This window comes from Cherax quadricarinatus, chromosome 45 (assembly GCF_038502225.1).
Source record: "Cherax quadricarinatus isolate ZL_2023a chromosome 45, ASM3850222v1, whole genome shotgun sequence".
Taxonomy (NCBI): domain Eukaryota; kingdom Metazoa; phylum Arthropoda; class Malacostraca; order Decapoda; family Parastacidae; genus Cherax; species Cherax quadricarinatus.
In genome coordinates this window covers 14,128,278-14,155,464 of record NC_091336.1, presented here as the reverse complement: position 1 = coordinate 14,155,464, position 27,187 = coordinate 14,128,278, and the positions used below count along the sequence as shown (strand labels likewise).

At 37.2% G+C, this 27,187-nt stretch overlaps 1 protein-coding gene across 1 annotated transcript in view; it reads left to right on the top strand.

The window, feature by feature from the left end:
- Positions 1-25,786, top strand: part of frc (fringe connection) — a 252,883-nt gene extending 227,097 nt beyond the window's left edge. Inside the window, exons 8-9 of the mRNA XM_070094316.1 lie at positions 1,911-2,140; positions 16,388-25,786. Of these exons, the coding sequence (XP_069950417.1) occupies positions 1,911-2,140; positions 16,388-16,484 (327 nt within the window). The 3' untranslated portion in view covers positions 16,485-25,786. The remainder of the gene's footprint in view (positions 1-1,910; positions 2,141-16,387) is intronic.
- Positions 25,787-27,187: the final 1,401 nt, after the last annotated feature.

Here is a 27,187-nt window from a genome sequence, read left to right as displayed (position 1 = left end):
TGAGGAGCTGCAAGAGCTTCAGCAGGAAGAGCCTTCTTCAGAAATTAAAGAGATTTTTACTATATGGGGTAAGATGGAAAGCTTTATGGAGAAACATCACCCTAACAAGGTTGTTGCAAGCCAGGTTGGCAACATGTACAGTGACAAAGTCTTGGTCCATTTTAGGGAAGTGTTAAAGAGACGCCAGAAACAGAGCTTTCTCCACAGTTATTTTGCGAGACAGGACTCCAGTGACTCTCAAGGTGGTCCTAGTGGCATTAAGAAACAGAGAAGAGAAGCAACCCCAGAAAAGCAAATGGTACCTGAGGTGTTGATGGAAGGGGATTCCCTTTCCAAACTATAAACAATCCACTCTCTCCTCCTCCTCCAGTCTCCCATACACTAAGAAGAATCTCCAATAAAGGTAAGTGTTATGCTGTTAATGTTTCATTCATCATTTCCCATTGTATTGTTTATGTACTACATGTATATTTCATGTAAAAATTTTTTTGTTTTAATACTTCTGGGTGTCAGGAACGGATTAATTGTATTTACATTATTTCTTATGGGGAAAATTGATTCATAAATCGTAAATTTCGTTTATAGTAACGGCTCCAGGAACGGATTAATTACGAAAAATGAGGGACCACTGTATTTATTGCTGTATTCTAGATTTCCTGGTCTCAGTGTATAGAATGAAAGACATATTACAGAAATTGAGATGATTTTGACTGGTTTTACAATGAAAAGTACCTTGAAATTGAGCTCAAAGTAGCAGAAATGTTCGATTTTTACCAAAGTTCAAAAGTAAACAAATCATGCTAAGCGTCCAATAACATCAACTGGCGAGTCTGATATTCTTTCACAAGTGCGCCAATATTATTTATACCATTTCTACACTAATGCAGTAGTCTGCATAACAATAAATCTTCTATTTTTTGTGAGAATAAAAATTTAAAGTGAAAAGCAACAGAAATGTAAGAGGGGCCTGGGGACGTGACTAATGAACAGAGGAAATGTTATTTTAGTGCCAGGAATGTCTTTCTTGTTTATTCTGGACCCTATTTGGAAATTGGCATCTTTTGAAATTTGTGTGAAATTGGCAAAATTGCTAAATTCTGACCACTTTATTGGATAGTTGAAATCGGTAAATTGGTGGTTTCTTGTACTCATTCGATAGATAAAATGAAGTTCTAGCAAAATAGTTATGATTTTTGTTGACTAATACATTGGGATTGGCGGAAAATAGGGCTCAAAGTGGGCAAAATCGCCAATGAGTAAACATCGTCGAGACTGCTAACTTCGCGAGAGCATAATTCCTTAAGTTTTCCATCAAATTTCATACTTTTGGTGTCATTATGATCGGGAAAAGATTCTCTATCTTTTCACGAGAATTTTTTTTTTTTTTTTGGGGGGGGGGAGGAATTTGGGGGACCCTGAGAACAAGTCTCTGAGAGGGCATGTGGACCCTGAAAGGGTTAAGTAGGGGCCCAATACTGGATGTTGTTCTCGACTTTGATTTGGCATAAGAAAAGAAATACTTTGGGTTTCTTTCGATTTCATTTATGGCTTTTAGTTCTTCCCGCAATTCCTGACTCCTATAAGATTCCTTTAGGTTAAGTTCGATGTTTGCTATTTCTCTGACCAGTATCTCCCTAGAGTAGTAATTGTGCATGTCTTCTTCAGTTTGTGTGTATTAAAATTAATATTTCATGTGGTAAAAAATTTTTTTTTCATATTTTGGGGTGTCAGGAATGGATTAATTTGATTTCCATTATTTCTTATGGGGAAAATTAATTCGGGTAACGATAATTTCGGCTTACAATGAGCTCTCAGGAATGGATTAATATCATAAGGCGGGGGTCCACTGTACTACAAATTGCCAGTATTCATATACCATTTCTGCTGACAAACTCCTTTAAATCTTTCAGGCTTTGGCATATGATAGATGGAATGATGCAATGTTCATAATACAGTTCATTATGTCATGTATCATGGGATTCATTCTAATGTACTCCGTGATGATATGTACGCAGTTCAATTCCGCTCTCACCACAACCATTATTGGCTGCCTGAAGAATATATTTATAACATACCTCGGAATGATAATTGGTGGAGATTATGTCTTCTCTCTGTATAACTTCATGGGCTTAAATATCAGGTATGTTAAAAATAATTTTGTTTGTGAATTAGTGTGTACCTATTGTTTGTTTCTAATACTTAAAATTGCTGAGTTGATGATTCCAGGTAAGATGTTGGCTGTCAGGTTAGAGAGGACACAGTTTTAAGAATGATGATGGCATAGTACTGTATTATCAATTACGTTTCTTGGGTATTTCAAATCATTACCTATTTCATAAATTTTTTATATTTCCTCATCTATGAACGCTGGACTACAAATACGTAAAGAAACGTAATTGATACAAAGTTGCTAGAAATACTTTTTACAATAAAAAAAGGGACAACCAGCCTTATTCAACTAAAAATATGTTGTTTCTCCCTTACCATGAAAACTTGGTTGATATGCCTTCTCTTCTTAAGACTTTTAATATCAAAGTTGTATTTAAAAAAACTTGATTCAGTAAAAAAAACTTTTGATAAAGAATTACCCCCAAAATGCTGATGGATATGTCCATAAGATTCATTGTAAAATTTGCGATAAAGTTTATTACGGTCAAACTGGTAAAAATCTCGAACTGAGATTAAAACAACATAAATATAGCATTTGGATGTCCTGGCCCTAAGTGAAACAAAGCTGAAGGGGGTAGGGGAGTTTCAGTGGGGGGAAATAAATGGGATTAAATCTGGAGTATCTGAGAGAGTTAGAGCAAAGGAAGGGGTAGCAGTAATGTTGAATGATCAGTTATGGAAGGAGAAAAGAGAATATGAATGTGTAAATTCAAGAATTATGTGGATTAAAGTAAAGGTTGGATGCGAGAAGTGGGTCATAATAAGCGTGTATGCACCTGGAGAAGAGAGGAATGCAGAGGAGAGAGAGAGATTTTGGGAGATGTTAAGTGAATGTATAGGAGCCTTTGAACCAAGTGAGAGAGTAATTGTGGTAGGGGACCTGAATGCTCAAGTAGGAGAAACTTTTAGAGAGGGTGTGGTAGGTAAGTTTGGGGTGCCAGGTGTAAATGATAATGGGAGCCCTTTGATTGAACTTTGTATAGAAAGGGGTTTAGTTATAGGTAATACATATTTTAAGAAAAAGAGGATAAATAAGTATACAAGATATGATGTAATGCGAAATGACAGTAGTTTGTTGGATTATGTATTGGTAGATAAAAGACTGTTGAGTAGACTTCAGGATGTACATGTTTATAGAGGGGCCACAGATATACTAGATCACTTTCTAGTTGTAGCTACACTGAGAGTAAAAGGTAGATGGGATACAAGGAGAATAGAAGTATCAGGGAAGAGAGAGGTGAAGGTTTATAAACTAAAAGAGGAGGCAGTTAGGGTAAGATATAAACAGCTATTGGAGGATAGATGGGCTAATGAGAGCATAGGCAATGGGGTCGAAGAGGTATGGGGTAGGTTTAAAAATGTAGTGTTAGAGTGTTCAGCAGAAGTTTGTGGTTACAGGAAAGTGGGTGCGGGAGGGAAGAGGAGCGATTGGTGGAATGATGATGTAAAGAGAGTAGTAAGGGAGAAAAAGTTAGCATATGAGAAGTTTTTACAAAGTAGAAGTGATGCAAGGAGGGAAGAGTATATGGAGAAAAAGAGAGAGGTTAAGAGAGTGGTGAAGCAATGTAAAAAGAGAGCAAATGAGAGAGTGGGTGAGATGTTATCAACAAATTTTGTTGAAAATAAGAAAAAGTTTTGGAGTGAGATTAACAAGTTAAGAAAGCCTAGAGAACAAATGGATTTGTCAGTTAAAAATAGGAGAAGAGAGTTATTAAATGGAGAGTTAGAGGTATTGGGAAGATGGAGGGAATATTTTGAGGAATTGTTAAATGTTGATGAAGATAGGGAAGCTGTGATTTCGTGTATAGGACAAGGAGGAATAACATCTTGTAGGAGTAAGGAAGAGCCAGTTGTGAGTGTGGGGGAAGTTCGTGAGGCAGTAGGTAAAATGAAAGGGGGTAAGGCAGCCGGGATTGATGGGATAAAGATAGAAATGTTAAAAGCAGGTGGGGATATAGTTTTGGAGTGGTTGGTGCACTTATTTAATAAATGTATGGAAGAGGGTAAGGTACCTAGGGATTGGCAGAGAGCATGCATAGTTCCTTTGTATAAAGGCAAAGGGGATAAAAGAGAGTGCAAAAATTATAGGGGGATAAGTCTGCTGAGTATACCTGGTAAAGTGTATGGTAGAGTTATTATTGAAAGAATTAAGAGTAAGACGGAGAATAGGATAGCAGATGAACAAGGAGGCTTTAGGAAAGGTAGGGGGTGAGTGGACCAGGTGTTTACAGTGAAACATATAAGTGAACAGTATTTAGATAAGGCTAAAGAGGTCTTTGTGGCATTTATGGATTTGGAAAAGGCGTATGACAGGGTGGATAGGGGGGCAATGTGGCAGATGTTGCAAGTGTATGGTGTAGGAGGTAGGTTACTGAAAGCAGTGAAGAGTTTTTACGAGGATAGTGAGACTCAAGTTAGAGTATGTAGGAAAGAGGGAAATTTTTTCCCAGTAAAAGTAGGCCTTAGACAAGGATGTGTGATGTCACCGTGGTTGTTTAATATTTATAGATGGGGTTGTAAGAGAAGTAAATGCGAGGGTCTTGGCAAGAGGCGTGGAGTTAAAAGATAAAGAATCACACATAAAGTGGGAGTTGTCACAGCTGCTCTTTGCTGATGACACTGTGCTCTTGGGAGATTCTGAAGAGAAGTTGCAGAGATTGGTGGATGAATTTGGTAGGGAATACAGGAAAGAGTAAGGTTATGAGGATAACAAAAAGATTAGGTGATGAAAGATTGAATATCAGATTGGAGGGAGAGAGTATGGAGGAGGTGAATGTATTCAGATATTTGGGAGTGGACGTGTCAGCGGATGGGTCTATGAAAGATGAGGTGAATCATAGAATTGATGAGGGGAAAAGAGTGAGTGGTGCACTTAGGAGTCTGTGGAGACAAAGAACTTTGTCCTTGGAGGCAAAGAGGGGAATGTATGAGAGTATAGTTTTACCAACGCTCTTATATGGGTGTGAAGCATGGGTGATGAATGTTGCAGCGAGGAGAAGGCTGGAGGCAGTGGAGATGTCATGTCTGAGGGCAATGTGTGGTGTGAATATAATGCAGAGAATTCGTAGTTTGGAAGTTAGGAGGAGGTGCGGGATTACCAAAACTGTTGTCCAGAGGGCTGAGGAAGGGTTGTTGAGGTGGTTCGGACATGTAGAGAGAATGGAGCGAAACAGAATGACTTCAAGAGTGTATCAGTCTGTAGTGGAAGGAAGGCGGGGTAGGGGTCGGCCTAGGAAAGGTTGGAGAGAGGGGGTAAAGGAGGTTTTGTGTGCGAGGGGCTTGGACTTCCAGCAGGCATGCGTGAGCGTGTTTGATAGGAGTGAATGGAGACAAATGGTTTTTAATACTTGATGTGCTGTTGGAGTGTGAGCAAAGTAACATTTATGAAGGGGCTCAGGGAAACCGGCAGGCCGGACTTGAGTCCTGGAGATGGGAAGTACAGTGCCTGCACTCTGAAGGAGGGGTGTTAATGTTGCAGTTTAAAAACTGTAGTGTAAAGCACCCTTCTGGCAAGACAGTGATGGAGTGAATGATGGTGAAAGTTTTTCTTTTTCGGGCCACCCTGCCTTGGTGGGAATCGGCCAGTGTGATAATAAAATAAATACAGTGGACCCCCGCATAACGATGGCATCGCATAGCGATTTTTCCGCATAACGATTACTTTTATCGCAAAATTTTTGCCCCGCATACCGATTAAAAACCCGCATACCGATTTTCGTCCGAGACGCGTCCAATGTGCCCTCACATGTGCCGGCCGTCCCATTGTTTACCAGCCAGCCTCCGCGGTAACATCCAAGCATACACTCGGAATATTTCGTATTATTACAGTGTTTTCGGTGCTGTTTGTGGAAAATAAGTGACCATGGGCCCCAAGAAAGCTTCTAGTGCCAACCCTGTGGTAAAAAGGGTGGGAATTAGTATGGAAATTAAGAAAGATTTTGAAGGGTTTGGGGCTAACCCTGAGAAGCCTATGCCAGTTGTGGAATCCATTGTGCCTACTTCAAAGATTAAGGAAATGTGTGCAGAGTGGGTTGAACTGCAAACCTTTATAGATGAAAATCACCCTGACACAGCTGTTGCAAGCCGTGCTTGTGACTATTTCAATGACAATGTTATGGCCCATTTTAGGAAAGTCTTGAAGGAACGGGAGGTACAGAGCTCTATGGACAGATTTGTTGTGCAACAGAGGTCCAGTGACTCTCAAGCTGGTCCTAGTGGCATTAAAAGAAGAAGGGAAGTAACCCCAGAAAAGGACTTGCTACCTCAAGTCCTAATGGAAGGGGATTCCCCTTCTAAACAGTAAGAAGATAATGCTCTCCCCTCCTCCCATCCCATCAATCATCACCAGATCTTCAATAAAAGTAAGTGTCATGTAATTGTGCATGCCTTTTTCAGTTTGTGTGTATTAAAATTAACATTTCATGTGGTAAAAAAAAATTTTTTTCATACTTTTGGGCGTCTTGCACGGATTAATTTTATTTCCATTATTTCTTATGGGGAAAATTGATTCGCATAACGATTATTTCGCATAACGATGAGCCCTCTTGCACGGATTAAAATCGTTAACCGGGGGTCCACTGTAAAATAAATATAGCATTAGAACTGGACAAGATTCCAATGCTCTATTTATTCATGTGAGAGATTTTAACCATCCAATTGATTTTCAGAAAGTTGAGAAAGTTGTATCAAGCAAGTCCATGATCGACAGGAATATAATTGAATCTTGTTTCATAAAAAGCAGTTTTGACAATAATATGAATATTTCCTTTGGTTTATATAAATTAGATCCATTTATAATTAATAGAATTTGGGAAGAATTTAATAATACATTGGACAAATAATTTTAAAATTCTTATTTCTTGGGTAGAATAGTTTGTTGGTGGGTTGTGTGTAGGACCTGTCTAGTTGGGCCGGTGGGCCTGCTGCAGTGTTCCCTTTCTTATGAGTCGTGCGTCATGTGTGCCTTTGTTGTGGGATCTGATAGTGAGGTGTGGGCTAGACCCTTTATATACCTTCCTTTGATGCTTTACTTTCATTGTTCCTTGATAATGTGAGTAGTCACAAAAGCGCTTGGAATTTCACTATTCTTTCATAGTGGTTATTTTGCGCATATATATATATATATATATATATATATATATATATATATATATATATATATATATATATATATATATATATATATATATATATATATTTATATATATATATATATTTATATATATATATATATATATATATATATATATATATATATATATATATATATATATATATATATATATATATATATATATATATATATAAAGAATAAGAAGAAGAAAATTGTCAAAGTGGGAAGTCTGAATGTGCGTGGATGTTGTGCAAATGATAAGAAAGAGATGATTGTGGATGTTATGAATGAGAAGAAGCTGGATGTCCTGGCTTTAAGTGAAACGAAGCTGAAGGGGGTGGGGGAGTTTCAATGGAGAGGAATAAATGGGATTAGGTCAGGGGTTTCAAATAGAGTTAGAGCTAAAGAAGGAGTAGCAATAATGTTGAAGGATAAGCTATGGCAGGAAAAGAGGGACTATAAATGTATTAATTCAAGGATTATGTGGAGTAAAATAAAGATTGGATGTGAAAAGTGGGTTATAGTAAGCGTGTATGCACCTGGAGAAGAAAGAAGTGTAGAGGAGAGAGAGAGATTTTGGGAAATGTTGAGTGAATGCGTGGGGAGTTTTGAATCAAGTGTGAGAGTAATGGTGGTTGGGGATTTCAATGCTAAAGTGTGTAAAAATGTTATGGAGGGAGTAGTAGGTAAATTTGGGGTGCCAGGGGTAAATGTAAATGGGGAGCCTTTAATTGAGCTATGTATAGAAAGAGATTTGGTAATAAGTAATACATATTTTATGAAAAAGAGGATAAATAAATATACAAGATATGATGTAGCACATAATGAAAGTAGTTTGTTAGATTATGTATTGGTGGATAAAAGGTTGATGGGTAGGCTCCAGGATGTACATGTTTATAGAGGGGCAACTGATATATCGGATCATTATTTAGTTGTAGCTACAGTTAGAGTAAGAGGTAGATGGGAAAAGAGGAAGGTGGCAACAACAAGTAAGAGGGAGGTGAAAGTGTATAAACTAAGGGAGGAGGAAGTTCGGGGGAGATATAAGCGACTGTTGGCAGAAAGGTGGACTAGTGCAAAGATGAGTAGTGGGGGGGTTGAAGAGGGTTGGAATAGTTTTAAAAATGCAGTATTAGAATGTGGGGCAGAAGTTTGTGGTTATAGGAGGGTGGGGGCAGGTGGAAAGAGGAGTGATTGGTGGAATGATGAAGTAAAGGGTGTGATAAAAGAGAAAAAGTTAGCTTATGAGAGGTTTTTACAAAGCAGAAGTGTTATAAGAAGAGCAGAGTATATGGAGAGTAAAAGAAAGATGAAGAGAGTGGTGAGAGAGTGCAAAAGGAGAGCAGATGATAGAGTGGGAGAGGCACTGTCAAGAAATTTTAATGAAAATTAGAAAAAATTTTGGAGTGAGTTAAACAAGTTAAGAAAGCCTAGGGAAAGTATGGATTTGTCAGTTAAAAACAGAGTAGGGGAGTTAGTAGATGGGGAGAGGGAGGTATTAGGTAGATGGCGAGAATATTTTGAGGAACTTTTAAATGTTGAGGAAGAAAGGGAGACGGTAATTTCATGCACTGGTCAGGGAGGTATACCATCTTTTAGGAGTGAAGAAGAGCAGAATGCAAGTGTGGGGGAGGTATGCGAGGCATTACGTAGAATGAAAGGGGGTAAAGCAGCTGGAACTGATGGGATCATGACAGAAATGTTAAAAGCAGGGGGGGATATAGTGTTGGAGTGGTTGGTACTTTTGTTTATAATGAAGTTGGTAGAATTACCGACAATATGTAAAGTAAAAGGACACAAGTGCAACTAATGTGACATTTATTGTGGCAACGTTTCGCTCTCCAGGAGCTTTATCAAGCCATTACAAACAATACATGGACACAGAGGGTATATAAAGGCTCAGAGTGAGGTGCAATGCTAGTGAGGTACCATTTCGATGTTCACTAGTGGTAGTAGTAGTAGTGACAAAAGTAATACAATATGGTAGAGCAATTAATTCGTACATGAGTAAAAGGATATAAAAGCTATTACTTGGGTAACATAAAAATAGGTTGGACAAATATAGACTGGAAAGAGGCAGCTTGTTTCAGTGTTCACTCTCTGTAATGTGCTTTGTGTAGTATAACAGGAGAGACTATGTGATGGCAGGGTTTACTGTTTTCAGGAGGATTCTTGCTAAGACTTCGGAGATGGTGAAGCTGCCGTTGTTTTGTTTAATTGTATTCGAAACAGCGATCAGTGCTGATTCAAGGCACTTGCGTCTGCGGAAATTAGTTTCATTGATCACTAATTGGGCGTCTCTGAATTTCATGAGATGATTGGTGGAATTTCGGTGTTGTACACAGGCGTTGTTCAAGTTATCGTTCCTACATACTACTACTACTACTACCACTAGTGAACATCGAAATGGTACCTAACTAGCATTGCACCTCACTCTGAGCCTTTATATGCCCTCTGTGTCCATGTATTGTTTGAAATGGCTTGATAAAGCTCCTGGAGAGCGAAAGGTTGCCACAAAAAATGTCACATTAGTTGCACTTGTGTCCTTTTACTTTACATACTTTTGTTTAATAAATGTATGAAAGAGGGGAAGGTACCTAGGGATTGGTGGAGAGCATGTATAGTCCCTTTATATAAAGGGAAAGGGGACAAAAGAGATTGTAAAAATTATAGAGGAATAAGTTTATTGAGTATACCAGGAAAAGTGTACAGTAGGGTTATAATTGAAAGAATTAGAGGCAAGACAGAATGTAGGATTGCGGATGAGCAAGGAGGTTTCAGAGTGGGTAGGGAATGTGTAGATCAAGTGTTTACATTGAAGCATATATGTGAACATTATTTACATAAAGGTAGGGAAGTTTTTATTGCATTTATGGATTTAGAAAAGGCATATGATAGAGTGGATAGAGGAGCAATGTGGCAGATGTTGCAAGTATATGGAATAGGTGGTAAGTTACTAAATGCTGTAAAGAGTTTTTATGAGGATAGTGAGGCTCAGGTTAGGGTGTGTAGAAGAGAGGGAGACTACTTCCCAGTAAAAGTAGGTCTTAGACAGGGATGTGTAATGTCACCATGGTTGTTTAATATATTTATAGACGGGGTTGTAAAAGAAGTAAATGCTAGGGTGTTCGGGAGAGGGGTGGGATTAAATTATGGGGAATCAAATTCAAAATGGGAATTAACACAGTTACTTTTTGCTGATGATACTGTGCTTATGGGAGATTCTAAAGAAAAATTGCAAAGGTTAGTGGATGAGTTTGGGAGTGTGTGTAAAGGTAGAAAGTTGAAAGTGAACATAGAAAAGAGTAAGGTGATGAGGGTATCAAATGATTTAGATAAAGAAAAATTGGATATCAAATTGGGGAGGAGGAGTATGGAAGAAGTGAATGTTTTCAGATACTTGGGAGTTGACGTGTCGGCGGATGAATTTATGAAGGATGAGGTTAATCATAGAATTGATGAGGAAAAAAAGGTGAGTGGTGCATTGAGGCATATGTGGAGTCAAAAAACGTTATCTATGGAGGCAAAGAAGGGAATGTATGAAAGTATAGTAGTACCAACACTCTTATATGGGTGTGAAGCTTGGGTTGTGAATGCAGCAGCGAGGAGATGGTTGGAGGCAGTGAAGATGTCCTGTCTAAGGGCAATGTGTGGTGTAAATATTATGCAGAAAATTCTGAGTGTGGAAATTAGGAGAAGGTGTGGAGTTAATAAAAGTATTTGTGAGAGGGCTGAAGAGGGGTTGTTGAGGTGGTTTGGTCATTTAGAGAGAATGGATCAAAGTAGAATGACATGGATAGCATTTAAATCGGTAGGAGAAGGAAGACGGGGTAGGGGTCATCCTCGAACAGGTTGAAAGGAAGGGGTAAGGGAGGTTTTATGGGCGAGGGGCTTGGACTTCCAGCAGGCGTGCATGAGCGTGTTCAATAGGAGTGAATAGAGACAAATGGTATTTGGGACCTGACGATCTGTTGGAGTGAGCAGGGTAATATTTAGTGAAGGGATTCAGGGAAACCGGATATTTTTATATAGCCGGACTTGAGTCCTGGAAATGGGAAGTACAATGCCTGCACTCTAAAGGAGGGGTTTCGAGATATTAGCAGTTTGGAGGAATATGTTGTGTATCTTTATACATATATGCTTCTAAACTGTTGTGTTCTGAGGACCTTTGCAAAAACAGTGATTATGTGTGAGTGAGGTGAAAGTGTTGAATAATGATGAAAGTATTTTCTTTTTGGTGATTTTCTTTCTTTTTTTTGGGTCACCCTACCTCGGTGGGAGACGGCCGACTTGTTGAAAAAAAAATATATATATATAGAAAAGGCATATGATTGAGTGGATAGAGGAGCAATGTGGCAGATGTTGCAAGTTTATGGAATAGGTGGTAAGTTACTAAATGCTGTAAAGAGCTTTTATGAGGATAGTGACGCTCAGGTTAGGGTGTGTAGAAGAGAGGGAGAATACTTCCCGGTAAAAGTAGGTCTTAGACAGGGATGTGTAATGTCACCATGGTTGTTTAATATATTTATAGATGGGGTTGTAAAAGAAGTAAATGCTAGGGTGTTCGGGAGAGGGGTGGGATTAAATTATGGGGAATCAAATTCAAAATGGGAATTGACACAGTTACTTTTTGCTGATGATACTGTGCTTATGGGAGATTCTAAAGAAAAATTGCAAAGGTTAGTGGATGAGTTTGAGAATGTGTGTAAAGGTAGAAAGTTGAAAGTGAACATAGAAAAGAGTAAGGTGATGAGGGTATCAAATGATTTAGATAAAGAAAAATTGGATATCAAATTGGGGAGGAGGAGTATGGAAGAAGTGAATGTTTTCAGATACTTGGGAGTTGACGTGTCGGCGGATGGATTTATGAAGGATGAGGTTAATCATAGAATTGATGAGGGAAAAAAGGTGAGTGGTGCGTTGAGGTATATGTGGAGTCAAAAAACGTTATCTATGGAGGCAAAGAAGGGAATGTATGAAAGTATAGTAGTACCAACACTCTTATATGGATGTGAAGCTTGGGTGGTAAATGCAGCAGCGAGGAGACGGTTGGAGGCAGTGGAGATGTGTTGTCTAAGGGCAATGTGTGGTGTAAATATTATGCAGAAAATTCGGAGTGTGGAAATTAGGAGAAGGTGTGGAGTTAATAAAAGCATTAGTCAGAGGGCAGAAGAGGGGTTGTTGAGGTGGTTTGGTCATTTAGAGAGAATGGATCAAAGTAGAATGACATGGAAAGCATATAAATCTATAGGGGAAGGAAAGAGGGGTAGGGGTCGTCCTCGAAAGGGTTGGAAAGAGGGGGTAAAGGAGGTTTTGTGGGCGAGGGGCTTGGACTTCCAGCAAGCGTGCATGAGCGTGTTAGATAGGAGTGAATGGAGACGAATGATACTTGGGACCTGACGATCTGTTGGAGTGTGAGCAGGGTAATATTTAGTGAAGGGATTCAGGGAAACCGGTTATTTTCTTATAGTCGGACTTGAGTCCTGGAAATGGGAAGTACAATGCCTGCACTTTAAAGGAGGAGTTTGGGATATTGGCAGTTTGGAGGGATATGTTGTGTATCTTTATACGTATATGCTTCTAAACTGTTGTATTCTGAGCACCTCTGCAAAAGCAGTGATAATGTGTGAGTGTGGTGAAAGTGTTGAATGATGATGAAAGTATTTTCTTTTTGGGGATTTTCTTTCTTTTTTGGGTCACCCTGCCTCGGTGGGAGACGACCAACTTGTTGAGAAAAAAAAAAAATATTTATATATATATATATATATATATATATATATTTTTATATATATATATATATATATATATATATATATATATATATATATATATATATATATATATACAGTGGACCCCCGCATAACGATTACCTCCGAATGCGACCAATTATGTAAGTGTATTTATGTAAGTGCGTTTGTACGTGTATGTTTGGGGGTCTGAAATGGACTAATCTACTTCACAATATTTCTTATGGGAACAAATTCGGTCAGTACTGGCACCTGAACATACTTCTGGAGTGAAAAAATATCGTTAACTGGGGGTCCACTGTGTGTGTGTGTATATATGTATATATATATATATACACATATATATATATATATATATATATATATATATATATATATATATATATATATATATATATATATATATATATATATATATATATATATATATATATATATATATATATATATATATATATATATATATATATATATATATATATATATATATATATATATATATATATATATATATATATATATATATATATATATATATATATATATATATATATATATATATATATATATATATATATATATATATATATATATATATATATATATATATATATATATATATATATATATATATATATATATATATATATATATATATATATATGCAATAAGATCACAGTAAACAGGTGATTTCAAAATATGCAAAACAACCACTCTGAAAGAATAGAGAAATTCCAAGCGCTTTCGTGACTACTCACTGACTAACCACTGTTTCAGAGTGGTTGTTTTGCATATATATATATATATCCCCACCTGCTTTTTACATTTCTATCTTTATCCCATCAATCCCGGCTGCCTTACCCCATATATATATATATATATATCTTTCTTTCTTTCAACACACCGGCCGTATCCCACCGAGGCGGGGTGGCCCAAAAGGAAAAACGAAAGTTTCTCCTTTTACATTTAGTAATATATACAGGAGAAGAGGTTACTAGCCCCTTGCTCCCGGCATTTTAGTCGCCTCTTACAACACGCATGGCTTACGGAGGAAGAATTCTGTTCCACTTCCCCATGGAGATAAGAGGAAATAAACAAGAATAAGAACTAGAAAGAAAATGGAAGAAAACCCAGAGGGGTGTGTATATATGTGCTTGTACATGTATGTGTAGTGTGACCTAAGTGTAAGTAGAAGTAGCAAGACATACCTGAAATCTTGCATGTTCATGAGACAGAAAAAAGGACACCAGCAATCCTACCATCATGTAAAACAATTACAGGCTTTCGTTTTACACTCACTTGGCAGGACGGTAGTACCTCCCTGGGTGGTTGCTGTCTACCAACCTACTACCTATAATATATATGTATATATATATATATATATATATATATATATATATATATATATATATATATATATATATATATATAAATATATATAAATATATATATATATATATATATATATATATATATATATATATATATATAATATATATATATATATATATATACACACATGTATATGGGGTAAGGCAGCCAGGATTGATGGGATAAAGATAGAAATGTAAAAAGCAGGTGGGGATATAGTTTTGGAGTGGTTGGTGCAATTATTTAATAAATGTATGGAAGAGGATAAGGTACCTAGGGATTGACAGAGAGCATGCATATTTCCTTTGTATAAAGGCAAAGGGGACAAAAGAGAGTGCAAAAATTATAGGGGGATAAGTCTGTTGAGTATACCTGGTAAAGCGTATGGTAGAGTTATTATTGAAAGAATTAAGAGTAAGACGGAGAATAGGATAGCAGATGAACAAGGAGGCTTTAGGAAAGGTAGGGGGTGTGTGGACCAGGTGTTTACAGTGAAACATATAAGTGAACAGTATTTAGATAAGGCTAAAGAGGTTTTTGTGGCATTTATGGATTTGGAAAAGGCATATGACAGGGTGGATAGGGGGGCAATGTGGCAGATGTTGCAGGTGTATGGTGTAGGAGGTAGGTTACTGAAAGCAGTTAAGAGTTTTTATGAGGATAGTGAGGCTCAAGTTAGAGTATGTAGGAAAGAGGGAGATTATTTCCCAGTAAAAGTAGGCCTTAGACAAGGATGTGTGATGTCACCATGGTTGTTTAATATATTTATAGATGGGGTTGTAAGAGAAGTAAATGCGAGGGTCTTGGCAAGAGGCGTAGAGTTAAAAGATAAAGAATCACACATAAAGTGGGAGTTGTCACAGTTGCTCTTTGCTGATGACACTGCTCTTGGGAGATTCTGAAGAGAAGTTGCAGAGGTTGGTGGATGAATTTGGTAGGGTATGCAAAAGAAGAAAATTAAAAGTGAATGCAGGAAAGAGTAAGGTTATGAGGATAACAAAAAGATTAGGTGATGAAAGAATGGATATCAGATTGGAGGGAAAGAGTATGGAGGAGGTGAATGTATTCAGATATTTGGGAGTGGACGTGTCAGCGGATGGGTCTATGAAAGATGAGGTGAATCATAGAATTGACGAGGGGAAAAGGGTGAGCGGTGCACTTAGGAGTCTGTGGAGACAAAGAACTTTGTCCTTGGAGGCAAAGAGGGGAATGTATGAGAGTATAGTTTTACCAACGCTCTTATATGGGTGTGAAGCATGGGTGATGAATGTTGCAGCGAGGAGAAGGCTGGAGGCAGTGGAGATGTCATGTCTGAGAGCAATGTGTGGTGTGACTATAATGCAGAGAATTCATAGTTTGGAAGTTAGGAGGAGGTGCAGGATTACCAAAACTGTTGTCCAGAGGGCTGAGGAAGGGTTGTTGAGGTGGTTCGGACATGTAGAGAGAATGGAGCAAAACAGAAAGACTTCAGGAGTGTATCAGTCCGTAGTGGAAGGAAGGCGGTGTAGGGGTCGGCCTAGGAAAGGTTGGAGGGAGGGGGTAAAGGAGGTTTTGTGTGCGAGGGGCTTGGACTTCCAGCAGGTATGCGTGAGCGTGTTTGGTAGGAGTGAATGGAGACAAATGGTTTTTAATACTTGACATGCTGTTGGAGTGTGAGCAAAGTAACATTTATGAAGGGATTCAGGGAAACCGGCAGGCCGGACTTCAGTCCTGGAGATGGGAAGTACAGTGCCTGCACTCTGAAGGAGGGGTGTTAATGTTGCAGTTTAAAAACTGTAGTGTAAAGCACCCTTCTGGCAAGACAGTGATGGAGTGAATGATGGTGAAAGTTTTTTTTTTTTTCGGGCCACCCTGCCTTGGTGGGAATCGGCCAGTGTGTTAATAAAAATAATTATAAAAATACATGTACTTACATTAAGTCTATATTGTACTATATTCAAAAGTACTGTATGTGTGAATTAATATTTATCTTTTAATTATTTTGCAGTATTATTGGCAGTATAGTATACTCTTGGGTAACGTTCACTAAAAAGGATCCCCAGAAATTAGAACAGATGAAACCTCTGTCATCTACTACCGTGTAGCAGATATATCCTTCAGTGAATAAACTGCGACCCTTTTTTTTTTTTTTTTTTTAGTATTGTGAATGCCATATTGAGATGCCAGTCAGTAATTTCTTAATTGCTGTTAAAAGACAATGTGTGTGTGTGTGTGTGTGTTGAATATAAATAATTCTTTAACATGGGCAGAAAGATTTTATTGATGCTATATACTGTAACACTATTAATGTTCCGTTTGAGTTTACTGCACCATAAACAAATATGATTATTTGTTTTTATTTATTAAAATGACTAAAATTACTCTTACTATGGTTACCTCTTGAGTTAGATCAGTTATTTATTAAAAATTACATTATTGCAAAACAGAGTACGTTCACCCTTCACGATCATAACCCCTCCCCACACTTTGCTAACATTAAAAGTGCTGACAGTGTTGTGATGTTTAAAAAAAAATCTTTTGAAATGGTAGAGAATATTTTTCTGAAGGTAATGACACAAAATGTAAAATTTGATGGAAAACTTACAGAATTATGCAGGCACAAAGTTGGGCTCGGTGCAGTTTACACATTGGTGATTTTGCCTATTGTGAGTCCAATTTTAAGCCAGTTCCAATGGTCGATTTGACCCAGTTTCTGGCTGTTTTGCTAGTATGCTATCTGTTCTGTCATTTGAGCACAAAAATTGCCCATCCAGCTCTCAAAACTACCCTGTAATACATGTGGAAATCAGTAATTTGGCCAGTTTTACACAAAATTAAAAAATTTTTTATTAAAGAAGTCTAAAATAAAAACTGTAGGCATGTTGGTCCCTGCTTGGTGCAGAAATGAGTTTAAAAATAAATATATATTTATTTTATATAACGAGGGAAGATATATGTAGTGGAAATATTTGGTATTGGTTCATAATACCTCTCTAAATTCTTGAAAACTGCGAAGTTGATATTACTGTATCAACATAAATTACTTATTTCACTTTATTGTTTACAGAATGTTGGAGTTGATTAATTGGGTAACTTTAATTTTTTACTTTTATTCAGAGGAAACCTTGCACTTCAGCATTACACTAATTATTTTTCCAATACATTTAAATGTTTCTCAAAATTATAGTACAGTATTCTATATTTCTATATTTTATTTAAATAAATATCCAACACTGAAAGGCTCAATTTTGTGCTTTTATATGACTAATGATTGTTTTCCATTATTATTTAGATAGGTGTTTTACATTAAGAAATTTGTGACTAGAAAATATTGGCTTAGATATTAACATATCTTGCCTAATTTATAAGAGTTGTACTGTATATAATGTAATGGCATTTTCCATCCATTCCATAGTCTGACTAGTTTTTATTCTTTCTAAATTTTATTTACAGCATTGTTCAGGAATTAATGGTAGTAATACACAACCTGCACATAGGAGAGAGGAACTGAAGATGACATTTCAATCTGACTTGGACCATTTACAAAGTCACACAGTGTGGCTGTGTAAATGGTCCAAGTTAGACCAAAATGTCATTGTAAGTTCCTCGCTCCTATATGCAGGTTATTTGTGTATTGTTCCAGTCACAGTATTGTGCCTTTTTGTTCTTTAATAGTAGTAAACACATAAATCTCGTGAAATATTCTTCATTGATATGTTTTATGACACCAGATTGCTGCACTTTTCATTTAATTTTTGATACCATATTTAAAAATCTCTCTCTACTGTATTTAAAAAGTACAAATATTATAAAAGATGTATATCAGAAACAAGGATTTCAACTGAAAGATGAATGATAACCCTTTGGAAACTTGTATTGCTCAGTAGCATTTCAAGACAGATATCTTATTTACATACAGTACATTCATCCTAATAATGTTAGTGTTTTACTTGTGATATTTTTCCTCAAGACTTAATTGTTATGGTTTTGTGGCCACACTGGTTTATGGATGCTTGTTGTTAGTATTTTATCTAGTTTTTGCACTGTTTTATCTAGTTCATTAGTTTATACTTTTCTTTGAGGTTACTTAATTTACTCTGTTAGGATTCGTTAAGTTTTTAAATGTCAGTGTGGAGTATGGGTTGAACTAAACTTCACTACTTAAGAAGGATCTTTTTTTTTTTTGGGGGGGGGGGGCCTTTAAGGAGAGTGCTAACCCATTTAGTTATGTATTTTATGGCAAACAAGACGATCTGGTGCCGAGGACGCTTCTTCCTTCACCCCCCCAATTCTGATTGGGAAAAAAAAAAAGATAAACAGTACTTCAGCCTCCAAGATACTGGGTAAATTTTTGAGACTAATTTTGGGGTAAAAATAAGTCTTTAATGCTGTAAAATAAGGTATACAATACTTGGGAGAATTAAAGGCAGTCCAGTTCATTTTAAGGTGAGAGTATCTTTAATTCCTTGGATCAAGAGCCCTTCCCTTGAAGAGTAGAAAGGTAAAAAAAAAATTGTGGAATTTCCTCTTATTATTGAATCTTGTGAATATGAATTATGATGCCCAGACATTTTATTGAGGTTATATTGAATAATGTAAATTGGCAATTTCATTCATTCACAAAATTGGGATTTCTCACACTCTAAAAGGAATGAGCCACACCATTTATAATTTTAAGTGCTGCATTTTGTGCTCAATTTTGCTTGTGATTTCTTTATAATTGTTTTTGTGATACAGTAGCCTGGCACTGGTTTGTTTCTTATGATAAGTGCACATAGAAAGTAACATTCATCTACTCATCAGTCAATTTTGGAGAGAAAGTGAGCGATTGAATGTGAATCCTGGCCCATGGCCAGGTCTCAGAGAGTAGATAAACTGTCAAAACTCTTCAGAGGTATATCAGTATACTATATTTACTTGGAACACAGAAATAATTACGTTAGTAGAAAGTAACGTTCATCTAATTTTTTAAGGTAAATGTGAATGCATGTACTGTAGTATATTTATTACATGGAGCAGAGAATAGCTATTTTAATTTTAAATATGTATTTGAGATTAATAATATATTTTATTATCATTATTTTGTTATTTTTTTCAGTTCAGATCTTGATGCTTTAGTTAGAGGAACTAACATAAGGCAGATGATAAATAAATAATACACTTATAGAAAAGACACACAAAACAGTGTAAACCCTTATTAAAATGATATCATCCTCAAAGTGGTCACGTGAGGTCATGTGTGTCCTAAGCTGTCTGGGAGTTAGCGTGGGGTGTTACCGAGCACCATGGCTTGCTGTAGTGTTTTAGAATCTCAGGTTAAAATGTTGAAGAAAGAGGTTCTACCTCTTCAGGAGGAAAATAAGAGGCTGAAGCTTTGCCTAGATCGGTTTGGGAGTGAGTGTGAGATGAATGGAGCTGGTAAGGAGTGGCAGCCACTTAAAGTAGCTGCCACTCTCACCAGCAGTGAGAGTGGCAGCCACTTTAAGTGGCAAGTGGTTCACAATTCAGGAAGAAAGAAGTTAAGGAAGGTTAATAGAGAAGATGTGAAGGTAGGAAATCGATTCTCTGTTTTCCAGGACGAATGTATTTCAGTGGTTAGTGAGGTTAAAGGTACCACTGTCTCCCCTCTGCTAATCAAGGTAAGAATATTCTGATTGTGGGACACTCTCAGGTAAGATATATGGACTGTGCTTTTTGTAACAGAGGTAGTAAGGTCAGACAGGTTGTGCCTCCCAGGAGCTGGTGTTGGTGACATAGCAGGTTGGATAATATTATGTCAGGTAATGGGAACAAGCCCATTATCTGTCTTAGTGCTGGTGGTAATGAGATTGGGAAAGGCAAGAGACAGGAGCTACTGGATAAGTACGGGTCAGCCATAGAAATAGGTCTAAGGGAGGGATCCCAATCATATGTAGCATCTTGCCTAGAAAGGGAGTGGGCAATGAATGGATGTCTAGGGCAATTGGTATAAATTGCTGGTTAGACAGGTACTGCAAGGAACTTGCAATCCCATTCATTGATAACTGGGACAAATTCTATGGCAAATGTGATATGTATGCAAGGGATGGGGTTCATCTCTCTGGGGCTGGAGTGGTTGCATTAGCCAGTTCGATTGAGGGGGTAATTGATGACTTGTCTAGGACCTGCAACTGATAGATTATAGAGGTATGGGTGTTTGTGGGAAACAATCAGGCTTCATTCAGTATTAGAGTTGAAAATAGCAGATATTACCAGGATACCTCAGGGATATGTTTAAAAGACAATATTCAAAATAAAGTTGCTAGTAAAGGCAAATCAGTTGATCAACAAACAAAGAGAGATAGTAGAGGGCAACGAGTGACTAGCTCCCTTAATATATAGAGACCCGGTTCAACCTGAAAGATAGAGAAATGCCTTCTGAATGCAACATACAGGGTTATAAACTATTCCAGACTGATAGGGTCAACAGGAAGGGTGGTGGAGTGGCGATGTATGTCAGAGGTAATTTAAATTGTGTTAGACATGATATAAGATTAGAAACATCAGACACAGAATCTGTTTGGCTACAATTTCTCAAGGGTTGTGAGTAATTAGTTCTCAGTGTGATTTATAGGCCCCTAAACCTTGATAAGGAGTGCAGTAAGCTCATATGGGACAAAATTCATAAGGCATCTAGATATGAAAATGTTGTGTTAATGGGAGATTTTAACTTTAGACAAATTGATTGGAACACTGTGACAGAAATCTTGCCAACAAAGAATCACTAATTAATAATCTTGAGGTTAATGATGAACTTGGGGAAAGCGATCACAGATCGCTTAGTTTCAGTATATCATGGAATTGCCCAGATAACTGCAATCAAATCTCTGTCCCAGACTTCCATTTGACCAATTTCATGGGACTGAAAAATTACCTGGGTGGGCTAAATTGAGATAACCTGACTATGGGTCAGGTAGGTGGTGTTGGTTGCCAATATGGCATTTTTCAGAGCATAGTTCTAGCTGCCCAGACAACTTTTGTTCTGAGTAGGGAAATTAGATGTAACAAAAATGATCCCAAATGGATGAACTATAGATTAAAACATCTCATTGGTCAAAAGAGAGGCATATATAGGTGTATCAAGAGAGGGAATGGGCAGTTAAGAAATCAGTATATTCAATTAGAGAGAGAAATAAAAAAAAGAAATAAAAGCAAGAAAAGGATTATGAGGCTAAGGTCGCAAGGAATTCGAAGACTAACTCAGGCGAGATCACTGACAGTGATAAGGATATGTGTGAAATTTTCAATACTTACTTCCTCTCAGTTTATACCCAGGAAGATACTAGCAAAATTCCAGAAATAATAAATTATGTAGAACAGGACGATAAACTATGCACGATTGGGGTAACTAGTGACATGGTCCTCGGACAAATAGAGGAATGAAAACCTAACAAATCCCCAGGCCCTGATGAATTGTTTGCAAGGGTTTTAAAGGAATGTAAAGATGAACTTAGTAAACCTTTGGCTAATCTTATCAACATATCACTACAAATTGGCATAGTGCCTGATAGTGGCAAATGTAATACCTATTTACAAGGCAGGTGACAGGTCCTTAGCTTCGAACTATAGACCAATAAGTAGTGGGGAAATTTATGGAATCAATAATTGCTGAAACAATTTGTAGCCATCTTAAAAGGCATAAATTGATTAATAAATCTCGACACGGTTTTACAAATGGGCGTTCCTGTCTTACGTATTTACTAACTTTTTTCACTAAGGTGTTTGAGGAGGTACATCATGGTAATGAATATGATATTGTGTATATGGACTTCATTAAGGCTTTCAGTAGAGTTCCACACCAGAGGCTACTGAGGAAACTTAAGGCACACAGAATAGGAGGAGAAATTTTTTCCTGGGTAGGGCATGGTTGACAAATAGGCAGCAGAGAGTTTGCATAAATGGGGAGAAATCAGAATGCGGGCACGTCACAAGTGGTGTTCCGCAGGGGTCAGTGTTGGGCCCATTGTTGTTCACAATTTACATAAACAACATAGATGAAGGAATAAATAGCGACATAGGCAGATTTGCTGATGACACCAAAATAGGCTACCCAATTCATTCTAATGAGGACATTAGAGCACCCCAGGATGATTTGAATACACTGATGCAGTGGTCGGAGAAGTGGCAGATGTAGTTTAATATAGACAAATGCAAAGTTCTAAATGTTGGATAGGAAAATAACCATGTCACATATAAACTAAATGTAGATCTTAATACTACTGATTTCAAAAAGGATTTAGGAGTTCTGGTTAGCAGTAATCTAAAACCAAGACAACAGCGCATTAATGTTCACAATATGCTTCATATCAAGAAGTATAAATAATAGAAGTCCTCAGGTTGTTCTTAACTCTATATATCCTTGGTTAGGCCTCGTTTAGATTATGCTGCACAATTCTGGTCACCGTATTACAGAATGGATGTACAGTGGACCCTCGATAATCGTAAGGCTCGAAAGTCATAATTTTCGAAAATTGTAATGTTATTTTCGTCAAAACATTGACTCGCAAATCATCGTTTGACTCGCAAATAGTCATTCATCTGGGACGTGTACACACAGCCTCGGGCCGCCTCACACTCCATTCCCAGTCAGTGTGCCATTGTTTATCAGTGAGTGAAGATGATCCCACGAGTTCATACGATACATTTCATAATATTCCATTCATTTTAGTGCGTGCAACTGCTAAATAAGTCACCATGGCTCCAAAGAAAGCTTCTAGTTCCAGCCCTTTGGTAAAGAATGAGAAACACACATAATTTAAGAAAAAGTTTGTAGAAAAATACGAAGATGGTGGTGGTAGCAGTTGTGATAGTGGTAGAGAATGGTAGTGATGGTGGTAGAGGGTAGTAGCAGTGGTGGTAGTGATGGTGGTAGAGGGTAGTAGCAGTGGTGGTAGTGATGGTGGTAGAGGGTGCTAGCAGTTGTGATAGTGGTAGAGGGTGGTAGTGATGGTGGTAGAGGGTGCTAGCAGTTATGATGGTGGTAGAGGGTGCTAGCAGTTATGATGGTGGTAGAGGGTGCTAGCAATTATGATAGTGGTAGAGGGTGGTAGTGATGGTGGTAGAGGATGCTAGCAGTTGTGATAGTCGTAGAGGGTGGTAGTGATGGTGCTAGAGGGTGGTAGCAGTTGTGATAGTGGTAGAGGGTGATAGTGGTTGTAATAGTGGTAGGTGGTGGTAGTGATGGTGGTAGCAGTTATGATAGTGATAGAAGGTGGTAGAGAGTGGTAGTGGTTGTGATGGTGGTAGAGGGTGCCTTCTTCAGTGATTCAGCAATTCTACCAACTCCTCCAATGTTGTTGGAGTTATATAGGGCTACAGAAAACACCGCCGCCTCAGCTGCTGCTTCACCATTATGGATGGCTTACTCTCAGTGGCCCTTATACATCCAACAACACACAACACTTCTCGTGACATACATAATGACTTATTTTATTCATTCTTGAGTATATTCTGTTTTTATGTTATTAATATTGTTTATGTCATATAAGTTGAATTGTGATAGATAAATAAGCCGTAGAGTTGATATTAGTGTCATATTCTCCAACAAACTCGCCTCCCCTCTCTCTGCCCCGTCTGCCATACACCAACAAAAGTCTTGAATAAAAGGTAATTGTGATGTTAAATGTTCATTTATACATTTTATTAGTGCTTTACATTTATTTGGCATTCTTTTCTGCATGTAAATCTATATTTAAGCAAGGGAAGTGACCTAGAGTCCTTATGGAGGGGGATTCCCCTTCCAAACAATAACCTTTCTTCCCTCTCTCCTCCTCCCTGTCTTCCATTCATCAACAACAGCCTTCAATAAAGGTAACCGTCATGTTGAATGTTCATTCTTTTGTGTATGTAAATCTATCTTTAAGGTAAAAAAAAAAATGTTGTTGATACTTCGGGGTGTCTAGAACGAATTAATTGGATTTACATTATTTCTTATGGGGAAAAATGGATTCGCAAATCGTCAATTTCGATAATAGTCACACTCTCTGGAACAGATTAATTACGAAAAACGAGGGTCCACCGTAAATGCACTGGAAAACGTACAGAGGAGGATGACAAAGTTGATCCCATCTATCAGAAATCTTCCCTATTAGGACAGACTGAGGGCCCTGAATCTGCACTCTCTAGAAAGGCGTAGAATTAGTGAAGGATATGACTGAAGTGTATAAATGGAAAACAGAAATAAATAAAGGGAATGTAAATAGCATGCTGAAAATTTCCAGCCAAGACAGGACTCGCAGCAATGGTTTCAAGTTGGAAAAATTCAATTCAGGAAGGATATAGGAAAGCACTGGTTTGGTAATAGAGTTGTGGCTGAGTGGAACAAACTTCTGAGTACTGTCATAGAAGCAAAGACATTGTGTAGTTTTAAAAATAGGTTAGATAAATACATGGGTGGGTGTGAGTTGGACCTGACTAGCTTGTGCTACTAGGTTTGATGCCATGCTCCTTCCTTAAGTGGGAGTGACCTGACTAGGTGTGTCATTGGTCTAAGCCGGGGGGTGACATGGACCTGCTTCGCATGGGTCAGTAGGCCTGCTGCAGTGTTCTTTCTTATGTTCCTATGTTAACACTTTATCAACATGATATAGTAGCTCTCTTCAAGCAAAGCATTTCATCTCTCATCCACTTGTCAACTCACTGCCCCTTCCATCTACTTGCTGGAACAGTTAGTAAATACAGTTTAGAGGTTTCATCCTGGGACAGGTCTAACCCTAACCTGAGCCTCACTATCTTAATATGGACTCTTTACTGCCTTTAGTAGCCTACCTCCTATACATTTGCTTCATCTGCCCTTTGGCTTTTCTATCCACCCTTTTCCTTATGCAAGGAAACTATGCATTCTCTCTGTTAATCCTTGGTACCTTACCCTTTTCCATACATATATTGAACAAATACACCAACCACTTAAACACTGTATCCCCACCTACTTTTAAGAACTGTCTTAATCCCATCTATCCCAGCTTCTTTACTTTTGTCATTCTACCCACTGCCTCACACTTGTCTTGCATCTGCCTCAGGCTCCTCATTCCAGTGTTATTCATTTCTGGCCAATGCATGAAAGCACTGCCTTTCCTTCACTTCCCCATCTAATATCCCCCTTATTTTATATTTAACTGCCAAGTCCATTTGTTAACTAGGCTTTCACATTTTATTGATTACTAAACATAGTAATATATTCCTTAAATGATAAAAAATAAGCTGTGCTCTGGGATTGTGAGGTTTGGATAGTTGAGGTTAAAAATTTAAATATTCAAAAAATTTTCTTTTTGTTATTATTACTAGTTAATGAGAGTTTAGATCTGGGGAATAATTGTTGTAATAATTAACCCTTAAATGGTCCAAACATATATATATGTTTTTTCAACATTTGAAAGTATGTCAAAAAATATAGATCTTCTTTCTTGTTTTACATTTGAAAATGTGTAAAAAAACTTTTTATCTACATTTTGTTTTGTTATATTTGAAAATATGTAAAAAAAAACGTAGATCTACTTTTGGAGCACTACAGATTTGAACGTCGATCTGTTTGGACCGTTTAAGGGTTAAGTATTAAAGATGTATTGACATATAATACATTATTGTCGAAATTCTCACTGAATGACTAATAAAAAATTAAGTTTATAAACTTTGAAATGTTACTATACATTTACTGGTCTTTGTATGCACAAGCTTGTAACGTATTCAGTTATATTTTTGTATTTTTAGCATACATTGATTTTAAAATATGTGTAATTATTTTTTTGGAAGAATCAAGTTATATATTTTTTATATGAATGTTTTTCAAGTGTGAATGAGTTTATTATACATATATTAACCACCTGAAATATTCCTTTCCATGCAAGTACAGGGGTACTTCATAAATAGTTTCATGGTGAACTGGGACCCATTGCACCATTCAGTTAGGATCCTGACCACTGATATATACAGTGGACCCCCGGTTAACGATATTTTTTCATTCCAGAAGTATGTTCAGGTGCCAGTACTGACCGAATTTGTTCCCATAAGGAATATTGTGAAGTAGATTAGTCCATTTCAGACCCCCAAACATACACGTACAAACGCACTTACATAAATACACTTACATAATTGGTCGCATTGGGAGGTGATCGTTAAGCGGGGGTCCACTGTACTGTATTCGATGGCATATGTGCATAAAAGGTTGTCTTGCAATCTTTCACAGACAAGTAGCAAACAAAACAGCAAGAGTTCATTTTTATTTTCTAAATTTTGCATTGCATACCTCTCAGACAACATTTTGATGTACATTTTTTAAGAGCATGAAAGGACAGTTTGCCATATCTTTACTAATGACTGAATAATGAAATGTGCAAAGTATGTCTTATTTATAATTCTTTTTTAATACATAGCATATATACATAACTCATTCTTTAGTTTTCTGTACAATTATTAACAATGAATTATTTACCATGTAACATGGTTTTATTTCTTTGTATATGTGTAGAAAATTATTACACTATAAATTTTATGTAAATAATGTAAAATAAATAAAGTATTTTAGTTATTTTTTTTTTGTCCTTGCATTTAGATCTATACTCTTCATGGGAAGTGCCCTGATGCCAGTGAAGGGTTCTTGATCCACAGAATTGAAGTTACCCTGCCTTTCCTTGGTTTGAATCTGATCACTTCCCATTCCCCAATGCACTTTATGACCACTTTGTATATAGTGCTCCCTCAAGAAGTAAATATAGATTTTTATATAGCACTGTTACAACTAACATTTAACAAGTAGTATTTAGGAACTATTCTGCACGTTTCATCATGCTTGCAA